The sequence below is a fragment of the Pangasianodon hypophthalmus genome, chromosome 2 (assembly GCF_027358585.1).
Source record: "Pangasianodon hypophthalmus isolate fPanHyp1 chromosome 2, fPanHyp1.pri, whole genome shotgun sequence".
NCBI lineage: Eukaryota > Metazoa > Chordata > Actinopteri > Siluriformes > Pangasiidae > Pangasianodon > Pangasianodon hypophthalmus.
In genome coordinates, this window is record NC_069711.1 from 9,400,336 (window position 1) to 9,419,254 (window position 18,919).

Sequence of the window (18,919 nt, forward strand, 5' to 3'; positions counted from 1 at the left end):
TTGCCTTTTTTTTTTTTTTTTATTGTTTGGAAGGGAGAGGTTTGATAAGTCTGTGATAAGAGCCTGGGATTCCAGCATTATTGCTGTGTGTTATTCTCACCTACACACACACACACACACACACACACACGATAAGGATCCTCGCTGTACGCAGGCTCGTGATTCTGCAACAGCGCCTACGCAACTGCACTAGCGCACAGGTGTTCACAGCACATCCGCTTGCGCGCGCGGCGTAGCGGTTTCAGTAATGGCGTCTGTGGCTGAGATGCGCTTGGCTTTAGAAAAATGAAGCGTAGAAGAACTTACTTCTTATACTGAAAACGCGGGGTTTCCTTTCGTGAACTTTGCGTGCGAAGCCGTGTCATCTCGCGGAGGTTTGCGCTCTGATATTAGCCAGTTCCCGACGTGCCGAGATGATGAAGCTGAAGTCTAACCAAACTCGCACCTATGATGGAGATGGGTACAAGAAGCGGGCCGCCTGCCTGTGCTTCAGGAGCGAGACTGAGGAGGAGGTGAGGCCGGGGATCTGCGTGCACACAGCGGGCCACGAGAACGACCGCTAAGCACACTTTAACCAACTCAATGTTTACTATTCCCGAGCGCTTTTAGCTTATAAACACGCGTGTTCGCTTAGAAAGAGATATGTAACTGCAAATGCTGAGATTCAGGAACTCTTATGAAAACGGTAACATCTGTTGTAGCGGGCTAACGGTTAGCTAGCTAAGTTAGACGGTGCGACTTGTCAATGAAAATGCTAAAGCAGCTAGCTAGCTAGTTAGTCGTGGGGCTGTCAGCTAACGAGGTGGCTGAAATTTGCTCACTTTATTTTATTTTTTTTTTAAAGAATAATAATTCCGTGCTGGACGGAAAGCCTTGTTTGTTCTCCAGCAGGATCAGTGCAGGATGAACCTGATGACAGTGTGAAGTGGCTCTGCAAAAACAGACTGCTAGCTAACCAGCTAGCCTGATAGCATTACTGAAGCTCTGTGTGTGTGTGAGCTACACATCCTAGCACTTTAACCAGCTAGCTTTTATTAAGGTTTTAAATTCAGTGATGTGATATTATATGTTGTGACATTCTGAAAGTGATATAGTGATATTCTGAGAGTTATGGGTTTAAACGCCTGTGAACTGAATACAGTGCGTTGCATAAGTATTCGCACCCTTGAACTTTTCCACCTTATTACCTGGAACTGAACTGGACTTTGTTGTTATTATATGTTATGAATATACACAAAATAGCCCATAATATCGAACTGGGGAGAAAATTGATATAGTTTCCAAATGATTTACAAATTTAAAAAAAAATTATATTCCCGCCATTGCTGTGAAACTAGTTCTAGCACCAGGTTGTAACACTACAGAATGAGGGAAGGGGGGCAAATACTTATGCAAGCCACTGTAGATCTATGAATGAACACTCTCTATTAGCTACGATTATATCTGTTTGGACTTCCTAATGGGCTGGTCCACTTGTTGTTTATACTCTTGGTAAGTTCTGCTAACCGGGTTGATTTTCCATGGAAATGTTTTTTTCCTGCTGTTCCCAGCTTATGTGAAAACAAGGAAAGGCACCTTTTTGGCATGTACGAACCACTTTGTTCAGTTTTCAGCAGGGACGCACTGATCCCATGTTTCCATTTTTTCAATACGATGCTGATATCAGAGCTCTAAATACTGAGAAAATACTGACATCCTCACAGTAACTGAACTGCCTCTTGAGTTATAAGAAATGTCAGTGACTTGATGGTGGCTGTCAGTAAGTTCTGTCCCATGATCAGTGCTAGATTTGTGAAATATGAACATGAAATATGCCAGTTCATAGGGTTGAAAAATGTAGATTGCTGAAAAATGTAGATTGCTGTAGATTCAAAAATACAAATCAGTGTTTGTATAACTAACGACTTTCAGGGGAACATGGCAAACGCATGCTCAAAGCAAGTTGGTAGAAGTTGCCAGATGATGTTATAATTAATTTACATATACATTGACTGGTCATGATTATTTGCATGTCAAAATGTGAAAAAGGAAGATTTTCTGAAAAGACATAGAATTTTATCAGAATAGAAAATTATATATATTTCATTACTTATAGAAAGAAGTCTTTGGCACTGTAAATAAGCTATTTAGAAGTTTAGAAGATACTGTAATTACTATCAAGAATGCAGACACAGAGAAGCAGTGGTAGTAAGTAAAATAGAAACAGAAACCAAGGAAACAGTTACTGATGGGAAAACACTTTTATTACTTATATAGCCAAGAAGAGAGTTTAAAAAGAAGAACAAAGAAGTGCAGGGGTGGGTGATCAGTGATTGGTTATTGGGAACAATGCTGATCAGTGATTGGTTATTGGGAACAATGCTGGTCAGTGGTTGGTTGTTGGGAACAATGCTGGTCAGTGATTGGGTGTTGGGAACAATGCTGATCAGTGATTGGGTGTTGGGAACAATGCTGATCAGTGATTGGTTGTTGGGAACAATGCTGGTCAGTGATTGGGTGTTGGGAACAATGCTGGTCAGTGGTTGGTTGTTGGGAACAATGCTGGTCAGTGATTGGTTATTGGGAACAATGCTGATCAGTGATTGGTTATTGGGAACAATGCTGGTCAGTGGTTGGGTGTTGGGAACAATGCTGGTCAGTGATTGGGTGTTGGGAACAATGCTGATCAGTGATTGGTCGTTGGGAACAATGCTGATCAGTGATTGGGTGTTGGGAACAATGCTGATCAGTGATTGGGTGTTGGGAACAATGCTGGTCAGTGGTTGGTTGTTGGGAACAATGCTGGTCAGTGATTGGGTGTTGGGAACAATGCTGGTCAGTGATTGGGTGTTGGGAACAATGCTGGTCAGTGATTGGGTGTTGGGAACAATGTTGATCAGTGATTGGGTGTTGGGACCAATGCTGATCAGTGATTGGGTGTTGGGAACAATGCTGGTCAGTGATTGGTCGTTGGGAACAATGGGCAGACACGGGTGCAACTCAGTCAGGCTTTACACGCTGATGGTGAGTCGACCGAACCTGCTCTCTCAATTCGTACAACCACCAGCTGTGATATGAGGTGGAGAGCGGTATCGAGTGCAGGACAGTCGCTAGATTTGGGTTTTTTTTAATAAAAGTCACTATAGGAGTCTTAAAAGGTGCCAAATCTAGTGACAAAGTCAATAAGTTGGCCACACTGATACCAACCCTGAGTTACAGAACAGTGGCCAATAGTGATCCTCAGAATCGGATCAGATAGGATCTTGAATCTTGAAGAATGTAATGAATATTGTGTGCTGGCTGAGATGGCTTCTGTGTGTTTAATCAGGTGTTGTTGGTGAGTAGCAGCCGACATCCTGATAAGTGGATTGTGCCCGGAGGAGGAATGGAACCGGAGGAAGAGCCCAACGTTGCTGCTGTTCGAGAAGTGTGTGAGGAGGTCAGAGCATTTATTTACTGATTTTGAGTTCTTTTGTGTTATTTATGTAGTACTGAATCACTGAGTTGTATCCTTACAGTTTCACAATGCCTAAAATAGCAAGTGAGGATTAAAAAGAATAACTGCAGTCATAACACATTTCCTCTTAACAGATTTAAAACAAAAGGCTCTTAATTTGTTGAAAACTGTGCTCACTATCAAGGGAGACCTTGTGGTTTCGGTCACTTTTGGCAGGGTTTGTGCCACCGCCCCATGGTGCTGTTGTATACTTACACAACTGTTCTAAGCTGACCCTAATGTCCTGATCATAGCTCCTTGTGATAGGCAGTGATACTCTCTCTTCACTCATGTGTAGAGGGTGATCGTTTTACAGACAAGTGCTAAAGGGCGTTCCACTCAGATTAACTACTGCTCTTTATTCTACACCTTGGCTGAACTCCAGTTCGGCTCAACTCCAGCAACAGCCGAAGCCTCTTTGGGCGCCTGCAGAGTGTAAATGTAAGATCTTGATATCACAGATATCTTGCCTCGATGTGCTGCAATAATAGGTTGTAGAATTGGTCAGAAGATCGTGGTGCTGTTAAAAGAGCAACAAGCTCCACATTAGTAGTTATACAAATCTTATGCAAGGCCAGGGAAAACGATCAGTTCAGCAAACTTAATTACAGCATATTAACCTGATGCGAAAAAACAAGAGAATATATATTTAATATGTACCCTTAACGTTAATAGTGTTGCTGTTAGTGGGAGGTGCTGTTATATGTCACTAGGGATGGCTATTAAAAATTTGGCTTTTCACAAGGCAGTGGCTGAATGCTGCTTGCTGAGCGCTGAAACATGGAAAAAAGAAACCACAAACATGTTTTTAGTACTTGCTCCAGCCAACCTGTTATTTTTTTAGGCACTTGTTACTGCGCTATCTTAATCTATCTATGTATCTATCTATCTATCTGTCTCAGGGATGTCCAGTCTTATCCACAGAGGGCCAATGTGGGTGCAGGTTTTCGTTCCAATCAAGCAGGAGCCACACCTGACTCCACCCTGTCTAATCAGTTGACTTTGGATTTCAATAGACTCAGGTGTGGCTTCTGCTTGGTTGGGATGAAAACCTGCACCTACACCGATCATTTCCGGATAAGGTTGGACACCCCTGGTCTATCGTTTTTAACGTGAAATCCGATTTGGACCTTATTGCAGACAGAGCAACCAGAGAGAATCACACAAATATATCACATCTCGAGATGTTGAAAGATTTATACTGTTCAGCTACGTTAATCAATAAAGAGCAGTCACATAGTGTGAATATAGAGGAAGTCTCTGGACGATCAGGCCATTTCACCTACCTGGTGCATTTATTGTAAGCTCACAGATTTCATTTATTCGTAATAATGAGTAATCCATGAAATACTTTCAGGACTCATAGAATTAACACACACACTGTTACATAATGCACTGAACAACTGTTTCAGACATTTGGAAATAATAATAGGGCAGCTCAGTGGTTAAGATGTTGGACTACTGATCGGAAGGTCATGAGTTCAAACACCAGAACTGCCAAGTTGCCACTGCTGGGCCCTTGAGCAAGGCCCTTAAACCCTCAACTGCTCAGTGTTATAAATGTAGGTCTCTCTGAATAAGGACATTTGCCAAATGCTGTAAATGTAAATAATGAGTATAATTTGTTCTTTACAGAAGTCCTTGTATTTATTTATTTTTTAAGTCTGGAGAACTGTTTTTTTAATTTTCCATTTCCATTTGTATTTTTTTTCCATTCTGGGTCAGGGGAAGGTGCATTGTTCTTTTGGGATAGGTGGGTAGGGATGTGGGTGGGTTCTGATCATTTATTGTTGCGTTATGGATTATCTGTACATGTAATCTTTTTAAAAAGAGAGCTTTTACAGAGAAACTACAGTGCTTTGCCAAACATATTCAAATACAAAGAGAAAATAAGACAATAAAACAATGGGAAAAGACTAAAAAGGAAAAAATAAATTAAAGTACAAAATGAAAATAAAGAGGCATAAACAGTAAAACTAATGAGGTAAAAAAATGTAATTTATTTTTATATGCATAGCAAGACTGTCACAAGCAATTACCTTTTTATAATGAGAATTGTGTTTTCAGGCTGTTATGAGAGTGTCGGCAGCTCTCAGGTCCTCAAGTAGAGAAGAGAAGAGCTTCTGCTTATACTAATTCAAATTTCCTCTGACTTTGCGCTTTCCCCACAAATTACTGTCTGTTCTAAGAGAACTCTGTAACTTGATTTGATTAGGAGATGTTTAAACACTAACACAGAATCTCAGAATGAATTCTCAAAGATGCAAAGATACATTTTTTTCCCTTTTCCTGAAGGATTAAAAGCTGTGTCCTCTGGTAAGTTTGCGAATGGAGGGACTTCGTAACTGCACGGTTGCTGCTTCTAAAATTTGCTTTATGTTAAATGACGAATAGCAAGGCTATGACGAGCAGTTCACATGATCAAGGTTGAAACAGGTGGTGGTGTCAGATCAGCAGGTTATCATTAAATGTCAAATGACATGTCTTGTCATCACCCCCATTTATCAGATCAGGGCTTTCGGTTTAGCTCCATTTATACTGCTGGGTTTGTGTAATCGCATTACTGAGCATTTCGTCTTTCTGATTGTATGAGTGTTAAAGGTTGTGGTGGTGTTTTTTTCTCCCCTTTTCCAACAGGCTGGTGTCAAGGGCACTTTAGGAAGACTAGTAGGAATATTTGAGGTGAGTATCACACAGCAAACTGATGATACTTTGTTCCTGCAGTAGTGATTGTGATTCTAGTCAGGAAGCAGTGCACTCACTAAACTACTTCAGCTCGAACACAAAACTGTGCAGTGCAGAAGGTCCCAAGTGAACATACTATGCAGTATTTTAATAAAAAATGATGAGGTGATTGGGGCTGTTGCCTAAAATTATTAATCATTTGGAAAATGGTATGGAAAGTGTTAGAACTGTAATGAAAATAATATAATTCACTGATTACAGAGTTAGAGAATTCTTTTTGGAGCGCTGAATGTAACTTTAAGGAAAAAAAGGTTTTGTATTTTAAGTTAAAAAAAAAAATAATTTGATTCAGCAATGAAGCAGCATTCCAAACAATTTATAATTTGAAGAAATTTATCTAAATTCTATTCCTGAGATAGCTAGTGAAACAAGTTATTTTATTAGTGATCAAGTTCCAATTGTAGGATGGTTTCTTTCTTTTACATATTTGTTGCCTCACAATATTGAACAAACTTGACAGTATAGATTTTCTCTTGACAATTTTTATATATATCACATTGATAAATTATGTTTGAAATGTCCTATATTTCTGTGCCTTGAAGGAAAACTCCAGCCCTTAACATGTTTTCATAAATGTTTGTGATGTGTTTAGTGATTGTGGTGCTAATTTGTTGATTAGTGCAGTATTTTTTTTGCTCTTTCTGTGAGAAGTTAGCGTTTATCAGCCATGCTGACATTACAGGGGACGTTGCTAGCGCAGTTAGAACAGCATTTAAGAGAGAGAAAAAGAAAAAAATAAATGATCTCAAACAGAAGTGATAATGGTCAGGTTAGCTCCTAAAAACTCAGGAGCTTCTTTTACTCACCATTTTCTGTACAATATCATATTATTTGATAACTTCAACAAAGTAGACTTCATGTGAAAACTATAATGAATTTCCTGTTTACAAAATTGCTTTTTGACCATGTAGTACACAGTTATAGAAGGGATTTATTTATAATTGCACTATTCGTTGTCACTCGGATGAGGATGGGTTCTCTTTTGAGCCTGGTTCCTCTCAAGGTTTCTTCCTCATATCGTCTCGGGGAGTTTTTCCTTACCACTGTTACCTCTGGCTTGCTCATTAGGGATAAATTTATACGTTGAAAACTTATATCCTGCATGTATATATTTCTGTAAAGCTGCCTTATGACAATGTCCATTGTTAAAAGCACTACACAGAATTGAATTAAAGGACTAAAGTGCTGCTGCATCGCTCTCTTTATGTAGAGATGAAGCAAGAGCTAAACCCCACTGGCACCACTATCAGCAGATAGTAGAATGGAAGTGTGGGTAATTTAGGAAACCATTAACCAAAATGTCAGTCAAGGAAGTATAAATCAAAAAGTCATCTCAGGAATGTATTACAAAATAATTCTTGGCAGCCCCTGAAGATCACGTGTTAATTATAACCCTGCGTTCACACTAGCAAAGTACATGTGTGACACGACATGGTGATTTCAGCCACAAAATAACATTTGAATCACGATTGTCTCACTTCCATGCAAATCAGATATGATTGCAAATCCAACGATCCTATCATGGTCTGATGTTTCTTTAGTTCCCCGCTCACCAACAATCCTATCATGGTCTGATGTTTCTTTAGTTCCCCGCTCACAACTTTGTCCCTCCCTGCAATTAGTTCCCATTTAAGCGGTCACTACACACCCATAAGAGACAGACTATGAAGACATTCAGGGTGGATTTTTCTTTTAAACACTGTTACAGTTTACATTTACATGTTTTTTTTTTTTTTTCCTCACAAACTCAGAACCAGGATAGGAAACACAGGACATATGTGTATGTTCTCATTGTAAAAGAAGTACTGGAAGACTGGGAAGACTCTGTAAACATCGGTAAGTGTAGAATTGTTTTGTGCTTACAAATATTCATGCAAATATCAAACCACATGAGACCATTTTACTCAGGTTTCTTTTTGATGTGTATACAGCACAGTGTGCAGCAGGAATGCAACCATAACTGCCTCTTTCTTTGTACTCGCTTTTGTTCTTGTACTTGTAGGTTTTTTTGTTTTGTTTTTTGTTTGTATTTTTTGGCAAATCCTGCACTTTAACTCTGACACACTGTGGTTGTAGCCACTTAGCCAGCATTTTAGTGTCAGTCATTGTTTAAACCTACACTCATCGTCCACTTTATAAGGCCCTGTACACTTGCACATTCATGCAGTTATCTAATCAGCCAATCACGTGGCAGCAGCAAAGTGCATAAAATCATGCAGATACAGGTCAAGAGCTACAGTTAATGTCCACATCGAAGAAAAAGTGTGATCTCTGTGACTTTAACCATGGCATGGTTGTTGGTACCAGATGGGCTGGTTTGAGTTTTTCAGAAACTGTTGATCTCTTGGGATTTTCACACACAACAGTCTCTAGAGTTTACACAGAATGGTGCGACAAACAAAAAAACATCCTGTGTGTGGAGGGTCTGCAGGCTGATACTGTCCAGTTTGGGTAAGTCTGTGCCCATAATAGCCTCAGATTCCTGTTCTTGGCTGACAAGAGTGGAACTCAATGAGGTCTTCTGCTGTTGTAACCCATCCACCTCAAGGTTCGATGTTGTGTGCATGCTGAGATGCTTTTCTGCTCGCCACGGTTGTAAAGAGTGATTATTTGTGTTACTATAGACGTGTCAGTTCAGACCGGTCTGGTCATTCTTTTCTGATCTCTCACATCAGCATGGTGTTTCAGCCTGCAGACCCTCTGCACACAGGATGTTTTTTGTTTGTTGCACCATGCTGTTTAAACTCTAGTGACTATTGTGTGTGAAAATCCCAGGAGATCAACAGTTTCTGAAATACTCAAACCAGCCCATCTGGTACCAACATACCAACATTAAAGTCCCAGAGATCAGACCTTTTCTTCATTCTGATGTTTGATGTCAACATTAACTGAAGATCTTGACCTGTATCTGCCCGTTTTTTTATTTATTTATTTATTTATTTGAATTGTGCTGCTGCCACATGATTGGCTGATTAGATAACCGCATGAATGTGCAGATGTACAGGTGTTCCTAATAAAGTGGACGGTGAGTGTAGATCATGGTAATAAAAGGTTGCGCAATTAAAATGGAATATTAGCACTGTTTTAGCACTAAGCTGCCTCACTCAGAGCATGTGTGCACCCTCTTGTGTTGACAGGGAGAAAAAGGGAATGGTTTAAAATAGACGATGCCATACAAGTGTTGCAGTGTCACAAGCCAGTGCAGGCCACCTACTTCGAGGCTCTACAAGAGAGCTGCCTGACGAGCAACGGCACTCCTCTAGTGGCCACGATAGCTGAAGACCTCTCACCCAGCTACAACATCAATCAGAGCTCTGTCTCTGACATCAGATAACTAACATACAACACTGACACTCCGGATGCTTCCGCCACCACTCTCGCTCTTATTCTTTCAGTATTCTTTTTTTTCTTCCTCTTTCTCTCTTTTTTTTCCTTTACTCTTAAAATACGGTTTGCCTTGCCAACCCTTTTTTGAGTGCCAGAGAGGTGGCACAAACTTGACAAAGTGTTGGGTAAATATTCAAAAACATGTTTTGTAAATGTAAATTTAATGTTTGTCGCTCTCTACTCTGATTTTTTTTCCCCACCTCTCCTTAAGAATGGACAGTTGCATGAACCCCACCCCCACTCCTTTTCCCTTTAGTGCCCTCTGTGACCCAAGTGTGAGGTTAAATGAATGCAAGAACTACTTTTTACTGTTGTGATGTAAATACACGTAGCCTAGTGCTTATGCTTGAGGCTTTGAATATTTTTTACGCATCCATTTTTCTTGTATGTGAGAGCGAGTGAGCATGTATTTGTGTGAGTAGTGCGAGTATGTGTTTGTTCTCGGAAACCACCCCCAACAATGAGAAGGAAATGCTGAGTTGCCTGAGCGGATGGAATTGGTGAGAGGTCAGTTGGTTTGCATGAGCACTGATATTTATTTGTCTTACAAGTTTGGGATCTAATGAATGTTCAACCTGTATTTGGTGTCAGTAGGTCTTTTGAGTGATCTCTTCCTCCCTTTTTTGCCCTTTATGCCATTTTGTAAATATCTTATGGGTTGATGAAATACACACCCGGGTTTAATTATGCTTGTTTCCTTACTAGAGTGGTGCCTAAATGTGTGAGAACTCCGAATTTAAAGTGATAGTAGAACCCAAAAATGCTTACAAGGCCAGCAATTATTGGAAGCAAGCAGGGTAAGCCAGCAGGACATGATGATAACTGATGAGTTCTGTGCACTGCTTGCATCCATTCATGCTGTAACCTGTGTAGCTGACAGCCAGTCCTACAGGTCCAGTAATTTCAATGTCGTTGGTAGTAATAGTTATGGAAGAAACTGGTTTTATCTGCACAAATCACCACTTAAATCAGAATGAGTGACAAGGTTGTAGAGTTTATGATGTGACATTTGTGAACATTGGAGAACAGGACAGCTTCTTGGAAAAGAACTTAATAGGCACATATCGAGTGGATCCCGTTTTTTTTCCCGCCTTTTTAATTTATTAGTGTCTCCTGTTATGGAGCTGTTTTTTTTTGGACCAGGTAGGTCTAGGCCAGGGTAGCAGTGAAAACTAATTTTGGGCCCATTATTGATGTGCTGGTTTTTTTTTTCCCCCATTTGGTCCCAAAATATTTTGCATATATGTGTGGTGGCCTGAGAAAACCCTTTACATTGTTAGATTTTGACATACACACTTTCCTGATCTGAAATATGCTACTCTTTTGTATGTATTTCAATCACAATTAGCCTGCTCACACCCCAAAAGTGAAAATGGAGAAAATCGCATTTAAAGATTCCATTAAAAGATGCCCCACTTACCTCTACATTTATAAACTAATCTACTTTTGGAAAAACTTTACAGCCAAATTTTGAGGAATCAAGCCTCATCGTCGTCTCTTCTGACTGATCAGCGTTCACGTTAACACTGGTGGGGATATAATTGCTGATTAATTCAATAAGTTCTGTTGGCTAAATTTGACACTCATGTCCATTTTAGCATGGCATCTAGCTATCGAACAATCAATAGGTGACATTTACTGTGTGAGGAAGTCACACGTAGCTAGCGAGCCTTTAGCCATCTTTAGGCAGACTGTCTGCATTTTCTGCCACGTTTGTAAAACTGGCTGCTCAAGTGACGTGATCTTTGCAGACAGCCAAGGCAAGGCAGCCTAAATAAAACCATTTCTGTGTCATTTTTGTAGAATGTATTTCTTTAAACTAAAGATATCCAAGTATATCATTGTTTAAAAAAAATATTTTGGCTTTTTCTGATTGTTATTTTTGGCTGTTTTCCAGAATTCAGTCACAGCAATATCCAACGGGTTTTCCCAGACTGCCTGACATATATCCCGGAAATTACCACAGGATTTTTTTTTTTTTTTTTTTTTAATCTCATTTTACGTTTAAAACATTGAAGGCACTTTTCAGTTCAGTCAAAAACAGTTCCTTTTGAATGTTCCAACAGAAAACCCACATGCCTTAGTCATCCCACAAATTATTTTAAGCTTGTAAAAAGGCTCATGCCAACTGCATGAAGGCTAATGTGGCCTCTTGTTATCTTGTACCATCTTGATTTGGATGAGATGGTATTATGTATTTATGTATGTTGATTTCTGCAGTAATTTTTTTTTAAGAGTAATCTCTTAAAAGAATTGGCGCCTCCGTCGAGCGCTCCATACCTGCTCAACAAGAACTATAATGTGCTGTTTATAAAAACATGCAGAGCTAAACAAGGCTTGTATAACTGAGACCTTGTTTCAAAATGTAAGAAATGTGGACCGTACCCCTCCCCTCCTTTATTCCTCTCTTTTCCTCTTTGTCTAGTAAGTTGTCTTAGCCAGGCTGCTTACTGCCCTTCTGATGGCATGCAGCAGTTGGCACAATACTGTGAATCTGGAGCCACTGTAGTTAGCCAGACTTTTGTTTTTTCTTTCTGTATAGACTAAATTTGAAAAGACAAAGTACAGTATGTGTGGTTTTTCATGTTGGGTATGATGGTACACATTGTGAGTTTCTGGTGAATGGCGATGGAACTGTTAAAGTCCCCAAGCAGGACGTTTGGGGATGTATTCTTTTTGGGCTGTTTAAGTTGCTGTAGGTGCAGGTTTACAGTGTTTCTTGTAGCCAATCACAACATTTCCCTCAATTTCTCTGTTCAGATCAGATTCCAACACAATCATTAATCTGAAAGTTAATTTTGAGCTCATGGATGTAAATTTATAGACAAGCAATTTTGCTATTAGGATTTTTTTGGTTAATTCTGAGCAAGAGAAAAAAAAAAAAAAGCCATCTTTGATGTAGGCCAACTCAACCAATTCATGATTAAGATTTTGCTAGATATGACTAGTTTGTATCTTATCCATGTAACACTAAAATCACTGCATTAGATTATTACTTAGTAATATAGATGGGTTTACAATTATAATGTGGTCCTTTCTCCATGTAGATGTTGTCTTTTGTTTTTTTTTTAGCTAGAGGCTTTAACAGACTTGAGATAATCTTATGAATGTCCCAAAGCACAATCACTTGCATACACAGAAATGTTTGTAATGATTAAAGGGTTTTTTTTTTTTTTTTTTTTGGAAAACTGTGCAGTAAAAAAAAAAAAAAAAAGTTAGATCTGCTTATTGAAGCAAAGGGCTTTGTAACCAGTCTTTTAAATTGCCCAGATCTGATTTTGGAGTCTTACTTTCCAAAATACCAAACAAAAATTAAGGATTGGTAACTACAGCATTTTCTGTGCAGACCAAATTTGACCTACAGACATCATTCATGCTATTGCACCTTACTATCACACAGCCAGTGTAATGCATCAGACCCTGAATGTAAACTTGTAGATTATATCAAAACACCAGCTTGATTTAGTACATGTTCTAAACAACACAATTCACATCTGCTAAGTGCTCCAAAAAGGGCTGCTGCCTATAAAAACCTACATCACTTATACAGCCCATAAAGCTGTGACCTTTTTCAGTTTAACAAACATACCTGGAACGTTTGCGTTGTGATTTTGGGATTGTGGAATATACCAGTATGAGAATGTAATATAAATGTGCCAACAAATAAACATCAGTATTTCACATTACCATGTTACTGTGTTTATCTTCTATATTTAAAATTTTATAATCCAATTTTTATAATCCAAGTCCAGTTTCTTTTTAGAGGGGGACAATTTCTCAGAATGAAGCACATGAAATTGTCTGGCTTTAACAGTGATGGTTACACTCATTTCATATTGCATTAGTTACTCTGTTACTTTAAGGTCAGTGAGTGGAGTAAAATGCTCACAGTTAAGAGACAGACTCTAATCATATTCCCTCCAGTGCCACATCCACAAAATACCATTTAACCTAGAACTCCTGAAGACTAGTAGTGCAACAGGGGGAGCTTTCTGCATTGATTTCCATTGTCTAGCTTACTAATCCAACTAAATGACCTCACACATTGTGGTCTAATTCAGACTTATTCAAACAGTGAAGGCCCAGTTCTGGGAGAACTTTAAAAACATAAATAAATAATAATTTAAAAAAGGCCAAATTAGACCTGCAAGCTGAATATAACCAGTAAGCACAAACAACTCAACCAAACCAAATGCATTTGCTGCAGAAAAATACCACTGATATTACAAAAAATAAATAAATAAATGAATAAAAATGCTTAACCCGATCTCACTGGCTATACTGTATGAAAACCCACAGACCATGTGATCTGTTTTGGGTTTTTTTGTTTGTTTGTTCACCTTATCTTCTGACCACACATCTGAAAAGGTTGCATGCTAATGCCAGATGTAACAGATGACTGAAATCAATAGGAAAAATAAACAGGCACAGGCATAAATGTTTTCCAAGCTTTATTATACAGAGAATGTGGAAAATTACTGTGGCTGCTGTCCTCGGCCACGCCCGAAGCCACCTCTCTGTGTGAGGGGAGAGAAAACGGGGGAAAAAAGTTAGAATTACTCTCTCCCCCTAAATCCCCAATAGTGGACAGTTACTTTACAAAACACTGGTACAGATCTAAGCAGTAGTACTTACAAACTGGAATTCTGTAGCAGCTCCTGCACCTGCTTCAGCCTTCTTGTCTGCTCCAGCTACAGAAACACAACGGATTAGACATCTTCATACAACTATCTACAGCTACATGCTGGCTTTGATTACTGGCTTGGACGTTAACACCACTGGCCAACAACCCAGATGTAACAGAGTACATCCAATAAAATACCAGTACTGTGTGTTCCTGCCTGTGTCATCAGTTAGAATTTCTCCTGGACAAATGATGTGTTGACCGGCTGTATACTGTGACAGCATGCACTGTGTACTTACGCTGAGCTGCAGATCGCCTGTAGGCATCTCTGTCTCCCTCTCCACGTGCCAGACGTGCTGGTCTCTCTCCCTCCAGACCTGAAAGGAGAAAAGGGAATCGGGCTCAATTTTCCTGACATTTACTCTTCAGTCAAGCTATTGAAGTAGTCATAATCCTGAACTAACTGTTTACACAAAATAAGCTAATCATTGCTAATTAATAGAACAGGAAGCCTTTACCCTTGGGGCGGGGCCTGGCTGTTTCGGGGCGGGTCTGGCGGCGTAGAGTGGCAGGTACAATCTCAGGGGGCAGGTGCAGGAAATCCCTCAGGTACTGGATGCCCTCGTTGGTCAAGTACCAGTAGAAGTGGCGCCACGCAAACTGCTCTTTGACGTACCCGCAGGACTTCAGAGACTGTCGGGAGGCCAAAAGCAGACATTTCACTCACCGTCTTTTTGTATTTAACATAAATGAAATCATGTGGGTGTTACAGTAGAACCACTTGTACAGACATAACCTAATGAAAGAACTTGCTATGTGCAAATTTGAAAACATTTCCTGACATTTTGTGAAACCATGTTGACGCTCACACTGGACTGCGTCGAGAAGCCAGTCAGAAACTCCCTGAAATCGGTTACTACAATGTGTAAACTGTGGTGATGCAGAAGACCTAACATGGCTTGAGTGTTTGGCACTTGGTACTAACTAGCTGTAGGAAATGGCCAAAGTTGTGGGTCTAACGTCATACAGAATGAATACAAAGTCATTAAACAAAGCTGACGGCATTTCCACAATCAATGTTCTTTTTAGTCAAATATCACTACTGTTTTGTTTTATAATGCTCATGTCTTCACATACAAAGTACATATATCATACATATTATGAAAACCAGCCAAGTCCCGACACCAGCAAGGACCAATGCCACCTGAGACACACCAATATTACCTGTGCTTTAACTACATCCTTAGTTTTAAACATAAATAAAGGCCTAATGCATTTGTATCCAGAATCTCTGTACACTGCATTCCTTTTGTATTTGCATATTCATAATGATGTCTGTGCAATTATAGCAGTGTTCTTGAGCATTTAAATCGGCACATATAATTTATAGTCACAAGAGCGTAAGCTCAATCTTAATGCTCAAACACCTCGTTTACATTTCTGAGCTGACGAAGAGGAGCCTCTGATGAGTTTGACAATCAGCACACAGCCCGAATGATGTGCACGCTCAAAAGAAAGCATGTGTAGAGTTCCACAAGAGGAAATGAGAAGCACTTCAGGTAGCACAAAGTTCACGAGCATACAATAAGTGTTCATTTCATACATCATATTTTCAGAGCTGTAGCTCTCAGAATACTAATAAACTGCAGCGCACTCGTCTGTACAGAGACAGGAAAGTACGGACATGTGCACTGACAAGGTTACAGAGTAAACACTCACCTGCATGGCCTTCATGACGTGAAGGTTGGGCACATTTTTGTCAGCGAGCTCCGGGTGCTTGGCCAGATGCACATCCTTCTTAGCCACCATCACGCCCTCTTTGAAGAGGAGCTCATAGATGGCAATGCGATTCTTCTTGGGCATCAACATCTACACAGACATGAGGTACAGGCATAGTTAGACTTCAGGCAGGAGAAATTCAGATAGAGAGCAATTCATGTGTAATCAGACCTACTTTTACATGTTCACTAGACTTCAGGAGTCTAGTGTATTCACATCATCTCTTTTATTCACATCATCTCTTTTATTCCAGGCCTCATTAATACAGGGAGATTGAAAAACTGATTGTGTAACCTAAATATTAAACTTAACTGTTTAGCAGTGATGTTTCTGACTGTAATCATCTTCAAACTAGTTTTCATTTCTGTAGCTTCCTCCATTAACACCACATTACTGAGCTTCCTACTGAGCTAGCATGCTAAACATTAGCCCTCTGACTCCTGCTACAAACTTTCACCACTCCGTTTGTACACTAATATATTTCAGCATTTATATAAATAATTATCAGTAAATTCACAAACTATTTAGTGACATATTCAGCTGCTGGTGCTGAACATACGATTTCTAGCTTCCATCTTAGCATACTCTGCCCGATACCTATCCACCATCAAAAATAAAGTTAAACAAAGCTTATTTTATGAAAGAATGTTAAGGACATGCACACTATATATACATTTTACAGATTAAATCTAAAAACACACGTTACATAAAAAGATTGTGTTGATTTTAATGGATTTGATGGCTTTAGACTCGGCCTACCTTTGCGCTTGTTGAGAGACCGGAGCCGGAAAGGACCGCGTTACATCACTTCCGGGAGTTCTTTCATCAGCGCAGTGAGGCGGTGTGAGCAAAATAAACAGCGCCATCTAGCAGCCTGGAGGTTCATATTAACGCCACAACGGACTGACATCATGTTTGTTAAAATCTTACAAATGTTCCTTCACTGAACTTTTTTCAATCCATGTCGGTTTTCTGCTTTTGTTATTAAGGAAATATGTTTTTTAAATGTCCAGTCTGCATTTAATAAGATCACTGTTACAAATAAAAATTTATAATTGAATCAATCATATATCACTTATTTTCATTTCTTCTCTGAGTATCAGTGCATCATTAACTGACAGTATATTATATATATATTCTGTGAATTTGAATGTCTCTTGCTTCTGAAGAAAGTTATACCACAGTGGTGTTGAATTCTCGAATCTGATTGGTCAGTAGGTGTTGATTAATTTTCAATAACAGCAGCTCTGAAAGTAGTGCCGGCTGCAAGCCAAATCACAGTTTTATACTGATGAGCTCATTCTAATGTGTAATTATTTCTATAGTATCAGCTCATTCATGGGACTTGTACGGCAGATGCTCCACATGATCTAAGACTAACAAAAATATTTAACAAAGAAAAACATACACTCACTGAATAGTTTATTAGGAACACCTGTACACCTACTCATTCATGCAGTTGTCTAATCAGTGGAGTGGGCACAGGCTCACCAAAACTGGACAGTTAAAGACTTGAAAAACGTAGCCTGGTCTGATGAATCTCAATTTCTGCTGAGGCATACAGATGTTAGGGTCAGCATTTGGCACCAACAGCATGAATTCATGGACCTAACCTGCCTTGTGTCAATGGTCCAGGCTGGTGGAGGTGGTGTAATGGTGTGGGGAATGTTTTCTTGGCACACTTTGGGCCCGTTAATACCAATCAATCATTTCTTGAATGCCACAGTCTATCTGAGCAGTGATGCTGACCATGTGTATCCCTTCATAACCACAATTTACCCATCTTCTAATGGCTACTTTCAGCATGATCATGCACCATGTCACAAAGCAAATGTTATCTCAAACTGGTTTCATGAACATGACAGCAGCCTTTTCAGTCAACAGTCTCCAGACTGTTCTCATGGTTTCATGAACATGACAATGAGTTCAGTGTTCTTCAGCGGCCTTCCCAGTCACCGGATATGAATCCAGTAGAACACTTTTGGGATGTGGTAGAACGGGAGATTCGCAGCATGAAAGTGCACCTGAAATATCTGCAGGAATTGCGTGAAGCAATCATGTCACCATGGACCAGAATCTCAAAGGAATGTTTCCAACATCTTGTGGAATCCATGCCACAAAGAAGAGCAAAGGGAGGCCCTACCCAGTATTAGTATAGTGTTCCTAATAAAGTGCTCAGTGAGTGTATAATCTCTGATATGGTGAGGCTTTCTATAAGGAGACATTTATTTAACATTTATGGAAGAAGTCCCGGGTGTCAACACTTTGTAACAATGAGTAAGTTTCCAAGCATGGGGAGTCTTCAGGACAGACGAGTTTGTGTTTAGCAGCTTCTCTGTAACATGACAAGCTGCATTTTTTATCTTATTAACCTTAAGAGAATAAGAGAGATGCTGGTGAGGGAATGACTGTTTATAGCTGGTATAACGTGTGATAACAGGAAATAACTTGTCTCGTGGATGTTCCACAGCTTTAAGTGTAACTGTAATTATAAACAGTTACAAAAGTAAAATGTTGTTCATTAGTAAATAAAATATTGTAATTGTTGGCAAATCATTGTGAAATAACACACTTTGTGAGGTGCTGTTATAGGAAAATAATCCACTTTTGAGTGATAACAGCCTTCTGCTTTGCATCAGGCTGTATTCTATTACTCAGGCATGGATTATTTTTCTCCAATGAGCATGCCTCATTGTCTTTTATTCCTTACTTATTCCTCTGAATACTCGCCCATAATTATTTAGCAGTGTGTTTGTGAGCTACAGTTTTGTACAATTTGAAAGTCTACTGTTTAGTTTATTTTGAAAAGAAAATTAGTTAATTGGGATAAAAATCCCAAGTGGTGATAGTAATCTGTAAGCTCCTCTAGGTCAAGAAATTCATTCATACATAATATAAGAAGGCAGGGT

General features: G+C 39.4%; 2 protein-coding genes across 2 annotated transcripts; one reads left to right on the top strand and one right to left on the bottom strand.

Moving 5' to 3' along the window:
- The first annotated feature begins 190 nt into the window (after nt 1-190).
- On the top strand, nt 191-13,293 carry nudt3b (nudix (nucleoside diphosphate linked moiety X)-type motif 3b). The gene is made up of 5 exons (XM_026918709.3): nt 191-512; nt 3,308-3,418; nt 6,113-6,157; nt 7,972-8,056; nt 9,358-13,293. Exons 1-5 carry the CDS (start codon nt 414-416, stop codon nt 9,552-9,554), a joined length of 537 nt encoding a protein of 178 aa, XP_026774510.1. The 5' UTR covers nt 191-413; the 3' UTR covers nt 9,555-13,293.
- Nucleotides 13,294-14,045: 752 nt separating this feature from the next.
- Nucleotides 14,046-16,858, bottom strand: rps10 (ribosomal protein S10). Its single transcript, XM_026932014.3, has 6 exons — nt 16,770-16,858; nt 15,951-16,100; nt 14,750-14,924; nt 14,531-14,608; nt 14,243-14,298; nt 14,046-14,124 (listed from the first exon to the last, which is right to left on the bottom strand). Exons 2-6 carry the CDS (start codon nt 16,098-16,100, stop codon nt 14,083-14,085), a joined length of 501 nt encoding a protein of 166 aa, XP_026787815.1. The 5' UTR covers nt 16,770-16,858; the 3' UTR covers nt 14,046-14,082.
- Between the last annotated feature and the right edge of the window lie 2,061 nt (nt 16,859-18,919).

Excerpts from the sequence above, each read along its gene's own strand:
- rps10 (XM_026932014.3), bottom strand. The coding sequence starts at position 16,100 with ATGTTGATGCCCAAGAAGAATCGCATTGCCATCTATGAGCTCCTCTTC. Across the intron at positions 14,925-15,950 it reads ACGTCATGAAGGCCATGCAG|TCTCTGAAGTCCTGCGGGTA; the intron begins GTGAGTGTTTAC and ends GCCTCCCGACAG. Across the intron at positions 14,609-14,749 it reads AGCCAGGCCCCGCCCCAAGG|GTCTGGAGGGAGAGAGACCA; the intron begins GTAAAGGCTTCC and ends TTCTCCTTTCAG.
- nudt3b (XM_026918709.3), top strand. The coding sequence starts at position 414 with ATGATGAAGCTGAAGTCTAACCAAACTCGCACCTATGATGGAGATGGG. Across the intron at positions 6,158-7,971 it reads GACTAGTAGGAATATTTGAG|AACCAGGATAGGAAACACAG; the intron begins GTGAGTATCACA and ends TCACAAACTCAG. Across the intron at positions 8,057-9,357 it reads GGAAGACTCTGTAAACATCG|GGAGAAAAAGGGAATGGTTT; the intron begins GTAAGTGTAGAA and ends TTGTGTTGACAG.